This window comes from Sebastes umbrosus, chromosome 14, assembly GCF_015220745.1.
Source record: "Sebastes umbrosus isolate fSebUmb1 chromosome 14, fSebUmb1.pri, whole genome shotgun sequence".
Taxonomy (NCBI): domain Eukaryota; kingdom Metazoa; phylum Chordata; class Actinopteri; order Perciformes; family Sebastidae; genus Sebastes; species Sebastes umbrosus.
The window spans coordinates 2,805,807-2,818,926 of NC_051282.1; the positions used below are offsets into that span (position 1 = coordinate 2,805,807).

The 13,120-nt window shown below is 38.7% G+C and overlaps 1 protein-coding gene across 1 annotated transcript; it reads left to right on the forward strand.

Moving 5' to 3' along the window:
* Nucleotides 1-812: 812 nt before the first annotated feature.
* Nucleotides 813-9,625, forward strand: pyya (peptide YYa). Its single transcript, XM_037793132.1, has 4 exons — nt 813-945; nt 3,723-3,922; nt 9,018-9,098; nt 9,213-9,625. Exons 2-4 carry the CDS (start codon nt 3,735-3,737, stop codon nt 9,235-9,237), a joined length of 294 nt encoding a protein of 97 aa, XP_037649060.1. The 5' UTR covers nt 813-945; nt 3,723-3,734; the 3' UTR covers nt 9,238-9,625.
* The last annotated feature ends 3,495 nt before the right edge of the window (nt 9,626-13,120 follow it).

Consider the following 13,120-nt stretch of genomic DNA (forward strand, 5'->3'; position numbering starts at 1 on the left):
CAAGCAGAGGAGCCGAGGAGCAGAGTACAGCAGAGACTCCGGTCCTGGAGACCAAAGCTACGGTCTCCCCCGCATCCTCCGACTGCGGCCAACACTGTTTAACAGACGAGCTTCACTATATAGAACTTTGCGGTTTTGGTGCTTCCATGTAGTTTGTGTTGGAGTCTTGTCTGAACAGCGTAGCCACACGCGAGCATGCATGGGACACCGACCAGCAATGATTTATATGTGTAAGAAGTTACAAACAGTCCCTTTAAGGGCTTCCCTGCTGCAGTAATGCCCCCAAAACACACCATCTCTGCAGGACAAATGCAGTGGCCAGGCTGGACTTCACTAGTCAGAACCAAGTTTGCAAGCTGTGAATAATCCACATCGTCTTGAACTCCAACCTGTAGTATCTCAGGATGGCACAAACAGTTCATGAAATATTTCCTTCTGGTTGACTAATTAATTTTTCTCCTTTCTTATTATTAAGGTAATTTGCAGTCTGGCTTTAAAGAACAATCCAGCAAAAGGGTGGATGATTATTTTTATTCACCACTGATGAGCTTTTGTGTGTCATCACAGCCCAAAATATCATCTGTTAACTCTATCAAAGACACAGGACTGACGTGCGTAATATCTCCATCATCAACACCATCTGACGCATACGGCCTCTTCATCCACCCTTTTGCTTCACACACATACACACACACACACACACACACACACACACACACACACACCACACACACACACACACACACACACACACACACGCGCGCACCAAAGTATGTACGCATTCTGGTGTCACCCCTCCCTCCTCCGGTGCTGCTCAACTATATAAATCACCTCTGTGTGGAGTTTGAAACCAAGACACCTCCAGAGTCAAACTGATCGAAGAAGAGAGAAGAAGACAGCAAAGACCGACTTCTTCTACCTGTAACCTCCAAAAGTCTTCTCAAAGTAAGTCTTCACTCTCCTCACTCTCACATGGAGCCATTTAACATGTTTTCTGATACGAATAAGAACGTTTTAATAGCAGATCTATCTGATATATATTTGTGCCGTATTCTGGGCAAACATACAAGTTAAATTGCGTTGGATCAAATTATCTCACAACAGTTTTTGTACTTTTTTTTTAGGAGAAAAACATGACAAATATTACGACACATTTAAACTTTATGAGCAATACTTTTAAATATTTACTGTGTCTCAATGTTTTGTTCAACCGATGTCTTTTTTTATTCAACTTTTGCGCGTAAAATAAAACGCTCCCCGCCAGACTCCAAAAAGCTCACATCTTTACAGTCAGACTAAAGGTTTAAGACTTTTTAAACTTACCAACTCCGATTTTCTGCTCAGCCTCGGCGGTTAACATGTATATATTTCTTATCCTGGCTTTGCTGTAAAACTCGGTGTTTAAATGACCAGTTCAAGATTCAAGATTCAAGATTATTAGATTATTAGATTATTATTAAGTACATTGGAATTCTGAGCAGTTTACACAGAGTCAGCTTTAAGAAAAGAAAAAGTAAAAAAGGCACAGGGTAATTACAGTAGACAATAAGTAGCACATTCAACTCAACACGATAAATAAATCAATAAATTATTAAAATATAAAACGCTCTCAGTGTAGTCAATAAATAAACTAAATTACCCTCTGCATAGGAACGATACCCACAGAATACAAATATATATATACCATATATACCATATTAAAAGAACTTGTAGCTCTCATAACATTTTTAAAACATTTTTTTTAATTGTAAGAACATTGCAAGGCATATAAATTACAGAGCAAATAAGTAGTCCTCTATTTTTCATCCATTTTTCCCTCCCACCTCCGATAATAAAGGAAATAACCAATATAACACTAATAGTGATAAGACTTAAGGCAGTAATGACACCAAAATTAGAAACACACTAGAAAATAATATAATACATACAATATTCACCTACAAAAAAAAATTATATATATATATAATAATAATAATAATAATAATAATAAATAATAATAATAATAATAATAGAGATTTAAAAGAAATAACAACGTCAATCCAACAAAACAAATCAAAATATATTTTTTAAATAATTCATATATTTCAGTGGATTGCAGAGTGGAAGGCAGCAGGTCATAGCTCCGAGGTGCGTTCAGCACCACGGACAGCGCCAAATCCGAACCTCATCCAGACAGACAGACAGACAGACAGACGGGACTGTTGGAGCAAGTCTCCTTATTTTATGTCGTCATTACATTATTGCAGACATATGCAGTCGCTGACTTGCTCCTTTTTCAGTCAAACAAGCCTCAGTTCGTACTTAAAACATCGCACATGCAGCAAAAGAAAGAAGCACAGAGGTAATCACCCGCCCCCCCCGTGACCTGGCGGGAAGAGAACTCTAGAAGTAGAAGAATCATTGTAAGAGCAGATAGAGGGTCTAAAAAAAACACCTGCAGCTGTATTTCTTATTGCCGGCGGGTTTAATGAAGAAAAAAAAGAAGAAAAAAGAGGAGTTACTGTATATCTACTTATATATTTTATTCATTGTTTGACGACGTAACTCAGCCTTGATATTCCGATGTAGAAGCCTAAGTAAAAGTGAAAAAGATTTAATAATTATTGCGATTATTTGACTGTTTTACTGGTGAACAGTGGTGGAGTGGCAAGTGTGCAAACTTTACTTATATTTCTGTTTTTCTTTCGTTTTTCATTTAGTCATGATTATTTAATATTGTTATTGATATTTTTATTAAAATAGCATTCATACTAATAATAATTATAATGATCAGTAGTAGTAGTAGTAGTAGATTTAATGATGATAATAATAATAATAATAGCCTTAAAGCTCACATAAAAGAAAAGGTATATCAGCCTCATAATGCACTAGAATGGAAATCAAGCTGCTGCAACATCACACAGAGTATTATCGACAGATCACACAGAGTATTATCATCACATCACACAGAGTATTATCGACAGATCGCACAGAGTATTATCATCACATCACACAGAGTATTATCGACACATCGCACAGAGTATTATCATCACATCACACAGAGTATTATCGACACATCGCACAGAGTATTATCATCACATCACACAGAGTATTACCATCACATCATCAACATATTGCACAACATTTATGTCCATTTCATGACCACCATCAAACTCCCTGATGACATGTGAAATTACTTTCCTCCACTGGAGTCGATCCATTTTTCTTCATCTTCCTCAGGAACTAAACAATGCGGACAATAAGTCAATCTAAAGCCTTTTTTTCTTTACATGATAAATATTGATTTGTTTAGCTGCTCCATACACCTCTATTTACTCGTCAGCTAACTTAGCCTGAGCAGGCATTTCCTAAGAAAACAAATGAATCGGGTGGAATGTTTTTTTCCACCCCATGCCCCTCAGGAGAGGCTTAACACACATTTTTTTCATAGAAAACATGGAGAAAATGTTTCTTTATCAGCCGTCAGGCCTCCTTCACTCTCTTTTCTTTGTGAGGTGTAATGGGATTGATTCAAGGAAACATCTGTGATAGGAAAAGTGTTTTTTTTCTTTTAGTTATTCATTTTTAACAAAACTTTTTCACAACCTAATTAACACAGTACAATTACAACAATCAACCATTGAAACAAATCAAATAACTATAGAATTTTTTTTTTTTAAAGAAATCCAAAATGGTCATGTTAATTGTCGTATTGGAGTTAATTCAAAACCAAAATCTTGCAGCCCCTGTTACAGATGGCCGTGATACTGAAGCCATGGACGGTGCTGGCAGCCGTAGTGCTGTGCGTGCTGGTGTGTCTGGGAACGCTGGCGGACGCCTACCCCCCCAAACCTGAGAACCCCGGAGATGACGCTCCACCTGAAGAGCTGGCCAAGTACTACACCGCCCTAAGGCACTACATCAATCTGATCACCAGGCAGAGGTATGTACACACACGTATACACAGCACAGGTTTAGTCTTGTACTTTGTTGAGTTGTAGACAGATAAATGATGTCATTAGGGTGAAGCTCTCTGGCTATGGGTTTAGATTATTATACTATGATATGTCCAACAACGCAAGGGCCACAACAGACTTACTGAATGTTCGTTTTGATCCTCCAAATGTTTGGACTCACCAAATCAAGTCATATACCAAATTTAGGATCAGATAGTGTAGATCTCACTATTGAATAATAATTTTCACTATAGCCATCAGTGCACACATTAAGTTGAAAGTTAAGTGAAATTAGAAATATAACAACTCCCGACAATCTCTTTATTTTTGAATACAGGGCTGATAAATATGAGTGGAGTGAGACATTTTATGACCAACAGCAATCTTTTTCTCGCTGACATTTCTGACAAGGGAAGCCAGAAATACTACAATATAAATCTGGGGTCCCTCGGCTCTCCCTAAAAAGTCAGACTACCCTCCATTCTAGCCAAAAGACAGATGACAATGCCCTCCCCCCTTTTTTCTGTTCACCCCTACGTCATTAAAGGTCCCATATTGTAAAAAGTGAGATTTTCATGTCTTTTATATTATAAAGCAGGTTTAAGTGCTTTATAAATACTGTGAAAGTATCGAAGAGCTCAATATACGGAGAAATACACACAGCCCGTATTCAGAAATTGTATGTTTGAAACAAGCCGTCAGGATTTCTGTCCATTTGGATGTCACAAATATACAATATTTAGACCATTACACGGTTTTAAATGTAAACATTCTAAATGTGTCCCAGTTTATTCCTGGTTGCGATGTATATCAATAACATCAGCTGAGAGGAAGTAAACGTGGACCCAAACTGTTGCCAGGCAACGCAATTCCGTTGAAATGCACTAAAATGGAGCATTTCTGATAGAAGGTAAATACAGGTATATTCAGGCAGACAGTATGAGGAAAATAAAGTTGTTTTTTTAACATTACAGCATGTAAACATGTTCTAGTTGAAACCCAAAATACAAGTGAAAATGAGCACGATATGGGACCTTTAATCATTTTTATACACTCCCTAAGGATAAATCCTAAGGGTATGAAGATAGACGTCAACATCCTTCTGTGGAATGGACCATATGTGGATCCCCAAAAAATTAAACGAACCCTTCCCCCAAACTGATTTCCAGGTGTTAAGCTAATAAAAATGTAACAGCAGCTGAACTGAGTTAGCCTTTTTTTTTTTTCCTTCTTCCCATTTAGTCCAGATTTCATTTTGTTTGATTCAAGTCATTATAGCGACTGAGTTCTATGAGTTTCCAGCCATACTTAAGCCCAAAGCTCTTTTGATGTGTGATGCACTCCCCGCTCCTCCACCCCCCCCCCCTAACCCTTTAACTCAGTAGATTAGATTACTGGCCACTCTCCAAAACCTCCAGGCCTCCAAATCAATGGGACCAGAGCAATAAAATCAGTACAGATGGACCCAAGAAAGAATCCCAAATCCAGTTAGCGGGGCCTGAGCCGAGGCCTGCTGCTCTCAGGTATAAACGTCACTGGTACAGAATTGTCAGATGGGATATCTTTTGATTTGAAGCAGTGTGGCTCATGAGCTATTTGTTTCTCATTCATGAAAGCCAAATAGGTCGTTGATATTTAGATATGGTGGTTTTAAAGAAGCCATAGAAAGTCAAATGTTTTTTACATTTCACTGGAGAGTTGCAGATGAAGACATATTATATGTGATAAAGGTAACTAATGGAGGTTTGGCTGGGGAATGCAGTGATGGCTATATGCACTCTACATAATATAAATACCAATAGATGGATGCAGGCAGTCAGGTGCCTTTGGTGCATAAATTTATACTGCAGTTCATAGCATTGTATAAATATACTGGTGTCTTTACTTACAGACATGAAAATCAGAGGCGTAGTTACCATTGAGGTCATATCCTCTGTATTTGTTCTGGAAATGTGGAGAGTTAAAGGTCCCATATTGTAAAAAGTGAGATCTTCATGTCTTTTATATTATAAAGCAGGTTTAAGTGCTATATAAATACCGTTAAACTATCAAAACACTCAATCCACAGATAAATACACACAGCCCGTATTCAGAAACTGTGCATTTGAAACAAGCCGTTAGGATTTCTGTCCATTTGTGATGTCACAAATCTACAATATTTAGACGATTTCACAGTTTTAAACGTAAACATTCTAAATGTGTCCCAGTTTATTTCCTGTTGCAGTGTGTGTGAATGACATCGGCTGACAGGATGTAAACATGGACCCAAGCTTTTTCCTAGCAACGCAATTCCGTTGCCATTCCATTGAAATGCGCTAAAATGGAGCGTTTCTGATAGAGGGTGATTACAGGTATATTCAGACATTCAGTATGAGGAAAATAGTGTGTTTTTTGAACATTAAAGCATGTAAACATGTTCTAGTAGAAACCCAAAATACAAACATGAACCTGATGATGAGCATGATATGTCCCCTTTAATGTTCTATAAGTTACACTTTGTACATGTTTTAAGCTGATTGTAGTATTTTGACGCCAGGATTCAGTATTCTCCAGCAGAATTACATTTCAAACCCCTTTCAGTGATTCAACTTCAACAAACACTTCAACTGTTTTAGCTCCCATTAGACATCTCTCATGCAAACTATTTCAATGATACGACATTTGAATCTCTATTTGCTCCTGTTATTTTCAGTGAAAGCAAGCAGACTTACGTTTTCTGAAGACAATTTCTATTTTCCTCATAATTTCATGAAATATAGAACTATTTTAAAGAAAATAGCGACAAAGTTCTGATAGTTATTTTTGTTAGTTGAGTTTATAAGCAGCTGTTGATTTTCAGAGGACATTTCTTGAAAGTATACTGTTCTGAATTTAAATGAAATCAACAGAAAATATATTCAGGCAAAGATGGCCAGGTACTTATCTTTTAGAAAATCGGATAACTTTGACTCTGATGTAATGGTAATACAGGAAAAGCACATACTGGGGTTATATTTCTAAAAAACGTGATGAAGGTTACTGCATTGCAGAGAGCAAAAGACAAAGTCAAAGTGACCATTGGATAGACAGACAATCAGACATAAACAAAAAAGGCAGATATTCAGATAGTCAGACAGATAGAATGAGAGCAGGACTGAGCAGGGAGACTCAGGGACACATATATGGGTGCAGATGGAGCCATTATCAGATGGGGAAAACATTTTATGTCCGGATGTGTCGCGCTGTGTGACAGCGGAGACACAGTTGTTTGATTGCTTTCCTACGGGGGCATCACACTCACACACCTCCCTGTGTGTGTAACGAAGCATAAGATTGGGTGCTGGGGGGCATAGTGGGAGGTGGAACAGGTGGTTAATGGGAAAACAGAGGAACTGCAGGTCGCGCTGCAGGGGCTGTGTTGAATAGTGCGGTTACACACACACACACATTAGGTAGTAAACTTTCTGTTAAACGGCTCTGTGGTTTTACATTCGCGGCTCTCTTGGTTTCCTTATCATGAGAATGAGAAGACTCACCCAGACTGGGAAATGGCACCCTCTTACACTCCAGCGTGCCCAGTCTGAATCTGACTGTGAAATTAAAGCATTAGGAACAAAGGGAGGGAGGAGAACCAAAGACAGACGGACAGACAGACAGGGTAAGAGGACACAGACAAAGAGAGTCAAGAAGGCAAAAAAGACACATTTGTCTCGAATGTCTCAGAATATACTGTATAACACATAATCTCCCTAATCTCACTGCTACAACCACCACCAAAACCAGAGGTTTGAAACAGACCAGTGGTGTCCTCTCTGACACAGGAGGCATTGTGTTATGGGAAAAATAGTCTGGATTTTGAAAAGTGATGCAGACTTGTGTGTTTAAAGGGAGAGTGTGTAGGATTTGGTGGCATCTAGTGGTGCGGTTGCAGATTGCAACCAACTGAATACCTCTCTGCTACTTTACGGAACTCAGACGGCAGTTGGCGGTGCCACAGTTTTGTACTCCGCGGCTCCCGTTACCACAGTTTCACAAGCGTGTCGGAGAACTACGGTGGCCGTCAGGAGACGTAAAAAATGCTAAAGGCTCTCTCCAGAGCCAGTGTTTGGTTTGTCCGTTCTGGGCTACTGTAGAAACATGAAGGAGCAACATGAAGCACTCCGTGAAGTGGACCCGCTCCCTATGTAGATATGAAGGGCTCATTCTAAGCTAACGAAAACAATTCTTAGTTTCAGGTGATTATACACTAAATAAAACATAGTTATGAATATCATATTCCATTTCTGCTAATAGATCCCTTTAAATGCTACACACCGTTCCTTTAAAGGTTCTTTATTTGTCATATTGGCAATGAAAATCTTTGGTCTCCGGTTCCTTCAACAATGCTCATAAAAATATGTATATATAAAAGGTAAATGTAAAAGCTAAATGATATTCTACATCTCATTAAAGGGGAACTCAACTGATTTTACACATAAAGGTCAGTTTATTAGTCACGAGGAATATTACTCAGCCTGCGAAAACAGTTAATGTCATAGTGATGTCATCAGGGTTATCTCAGTCGGGGCTCAGCAACTACTAACTATTACTATATATACTATTAACTCTCGACATTCTGAAATAATATTGTGTTGGTTTAACAAGGTTCTACGGCCGCGCTAGCAGCTCTATGACGCTGTTCGGAAGCACAGCGCTGCTTTGAGCTAAATGCTAACATCAGTATGCTAACATCAGTTTGCTAACAAGCTTACAGTGAGAAGCGTAATGTTTACCATGTTCACTATCTTGGTTTAGCGAGTTAGCATTCTAGCATTTGCTATTTAGCAAACACAGAGTGGAGATAGGAATGGATGGAAGGATGGGAATTTTGATCTGATGGTGGCGCTATAGATCAAAAGTCAGGGGATCACCAATTCATCCTCAAGGGGGTACATGAATGTGTCTACCAAACTTCATGACAATCCATCCAATCAGTATCGCCAACGTCATTTGGATTCATCATGAATGCATGCGGCGTTAATATCTGTACCAAATTTCACGGCAATCTATCCAATAGTGAATTGAAATAATAAAAATGTGCTGCCCTCCTTGTCTCTCTCCCAGGTATGGAAAGCGTTCGACTCAGGAGGATGTGGTTGCAGAGCTGCTGTTCGGTGGCGACAGCAACAGGGACCAGAGGTCAAGGTAAAGAAACCTCATGCACATAAGCTGAAGGAGTCATGTGACCTGTAATGAACCCATATAAATGCTGATAATTTATACAAGCAGTTACACATTCTCCCTCGTGTTCTTCCACAGATACGACGACTCCTACGTGTGGTGACTCAACCACCCCTCTCCCTCCCTCCAGGTGCGTCCCGCTATGTACCCGGAGGGGCCGACATGTGCCTCTCACCTCTGACCCCCTGGACCTGACCCCCGACCCCGACCCCGACCCCGACCCAAGACACAAGCTCTCTCTGTCTCTCTTGTCAGCTGTCTCACACCTCTCTCATTACAACACAATTGTACATAATTTATTATTGAAATAATAATATATATATATGAGATCAGAGCTATTAATCAGAAGGTGGAACTGTGTCCGTCTGTCTCTGTGAGCATTAACGTCCCTCTGCTGTCCAACACTGTTTAGAGGAGGAAATTCCTGTTTCACTGTTGCTACTGTAACAAGTAACATCAGAATAAATTAATAAAACTGTTCTGTGTGATGACAAATTTGTTGATTATTCAGACTGTTTTTTTTTTCTTTTTAATAAGTATGGTTGTAGAGCATACTCATCTTATATCCTATTCTGAACCCTCTGGGTAGCTTCAATATCAGCTGATGATTAACACACACACTGTAATTCAGAGGATAATTAGAAACAAAGACACTTTTGCCAAGACACTCTTACTTTTCATATGTAAGGTCCCATATTGTAAAAAGGGAGATTTTCAGGTCTTTTATATTATAAAGCAGGTTTAAGTGCTTTATAAATACTGTTAAACTATCAAAACGCTCAATATACGGAGAAATACACACAGCCCGTATTTAGAAATTGTAAAAAGCCGTTAGGATTTCTGTCCATTTGTGATGTCACAAATCTACAATATTTAGACCATTACACGGTTTTAAACGTAAACATTCCAAATGTGTCCCAGTTTATTTCCTGTTGCAGTGTTTGTGAATAATATCAGCTGACAAGAAGTAAACATGGACCCAAGCCGTTGCCTAGCAACGGAATTCGGTTGCAATTCCGTTGAAATACACTAAAACAGAGCGTTTCAGACAGAGGGTAAATACAGGTATATTCAGGCAGACAGTATGAGGAAAATAAAGCTTTTTTGAACATTACAGCATGTGAACATGTTCTAGTAGAAACACAAAATACAAGTATGAACCTGAAAATGAGTACGATATGGGACCTTTAAGATAAGACTGGCGTTATTATATATATATATATATATATATATATATATATATATTTTATTGTCAACAAATCCCATGAAAAGATCAAACCCACAATATGTTAGTCCGTCTCTCAATACTCTCTGATCTCTGTTCCTACTGAAGTCATAATATATATATATATATATACAGTAAACAGTATATACCACCGATCAGCCATAACATTCAGATTTCTGACAGGTGAAGTGAATAACATTGATTATCTCGTTACCATGGCACCTGGCAGTGGGGGGATATATTAGACAGCTAGTGAAGATTTTGAACTTTGAACTTTGTGTTGGAAGCAGAACAAATGGGCCAGCGTAAGGATGTGAGCAACTTTGACAAGGGCCAAACTGTGATGGCTAGACAACTGGGTCAGAGCATCTCCAGAACTGCAGCTCTTGTGGGATGTTCCCGGTCTGCAGTGGTCAGGACCTACCAAAAGTGATCCAAGGAAGGAAAACCGATGAACCGGCAACAGGGTCAGACCCGAGGCTCATTGATGCATGTGGGGAGTGTAGGCTGGCCCGCGTTGTCCGATCCAATAGAAGAGCTACTGGAGCTCAAACTGCTGAAAAAGTGAATGCTGGTTCTGATAGAAAGGTGTCAGAACACACAGTGCATCATGTTTGTTGCGTATGGGGCTGCGTAGCCGCAGACCGGTCAGGGAGCCCATGCTGACCTAATGTCATTGCTGATCGGTATATATATATATATATATATATATATATATATATATATATATATATACTGTATATATGTACAGTAGTTTCCTCTAACAGCTGGTTACAAATGTCACTCAAACAAGAGGAAATAGTGTATTTGTTGGGGACTATTAATCCACATGTGGTGCTCTGGTGAGTATTAGTGGCAGCAGGGCGGTGTGTGTGGGATTGAGTCAGATTGCACCGCCTCTCACCCAATGTCAGCTGGGATCGGCTCCTGAGCTCCTGGAGTGGTTACAATCCATCATCTGTAACTGCTTCTCCTTAAAGGATACAGATGATGGATGGACGATGTTTCAGAAGTCCAGTCATTTTCCAGAGAAAAATTACGTATTACTTCTGTCTGGGGTCTCAGACTCCAGCTGTTCAACATGGTTGAATACAATGGCTTCTTATATGGTCTAGGTCAGGGGTCAGCTACCTTTAATATCAAAAGAGCCATTTTATGCAAAGAAAAAAAAAATCTGTCTGGAGCCGCAAAACATTTGAGCATTGTGATGAAGGTAACACAGTTTATAGTCTCAGTATATAGTATATAAGTCTAATGCAGTGAGGGCCCTAGTGCAAATGTACTACGGAGTATTAGGGCCACATTGAGGGGAAAAAATTGGAGATTTCCAGAATAAAGTCAAAATATTACGAGAAAAAAGTGGTAATATTGCGAGAATAACGTCATAACTTTATGAAAAGAAAATTGTAATATTGCGAGAATAAAGTCATAACTTTACAAGAAACAAAGTCGTAATATTACAAGAATAAAGTCATAACTTTACAAGAAAAAAAAGTCGTAATATTGGTAGAATAAAGTAACAACTTTACGGGAAAAAAGTCATAATATTACGAGAATAAAGTAGTAACTTTACAAGACAAAAAGAAAATAACACGTAAAATTACTACTTTATAATATTATGACTTTATTCTCATAATATTACGACTTTTTTCTCTTAAACTTCTGACTTTATTCTCATAATATTACGACTTTTTTCTCGTAAACCTATGACTTTATTCGTAATATTATGACTTTTTTCTCGAAATCTCAGATTTATTTATTTTCCTCAATGTGGCCCTAATACTCCGTCGTACCGCCGTACCATATACCTACAACAATGATAAATAAAAATGAAAATGTAAACAAAAAACAGTTTTTTTTTAAATCCACAGGGGGCCACTATAGAGGGGCTAAAGAGCCGCATGTGGCTCCGGAGCCGCAGGTTGCAGACCCCTGGTCTAGGCTATCTGTAATTGGTATGGACAGTTCTGTTTATGCTGCACTATCCCACCCAAATCCCCAACGAATCTATTTGATTTTTTTCTTCTTTGATTTGTTTGGGTTTATTTCCCATAATAGAGTAAGACAAATATCTGGGGAAAAATCTCAATATTTTTAAAGAAAATACAAATATTAACCCATTATTACCTTGAGATTTCTTCACACATTATTATGCTAATATTTTGCCCCATTATTACAGTAGTACAGAACTTAACCCCGGGTACCCTAGTATTACGCTGTTGTTCCTAAGGTACTAGTCCCACATTACCTTGTTTTTACTGAGCTGTAATATGAAGTCATCCCTGTTCACCATAGCTGACACATTAGTTGACTCAACCCAGGTGTAATACTCTAGTTTGTCCACTGCGCGCTGCTGTTGCTCTGTTTTCATCCCAACTTCAGAGCTGCATGGGAACTTGAAGGGTTTATTATGGTCCTGTTTCCTGGTGTGTGTGTCTGTTCTCTGACAACATTTCACTCGATAGAAATGGAGGAACATACAGACACGTTTATTTTAGAACAGGCCTGTCACAAAGAAGAGTCTGATGAGACCAGCTCGATGACTCAGAGAGGAGCGCACTGGCCCTTTAATACTCAGATAGGTGTCAAAACACCAGTAACGTGGAAAGTCGAACCGGAAATACGTCGAATCGGCCTGCAAGATTTAGTTTGAACATGTTCGACATGCTTCATAATGCATACCATGTAGTTTAGGTCTTATAACAGTTCATTCTAGTCATGTCATAACAATGATAACAGTTTAATTTTAGTTTTTTTATTG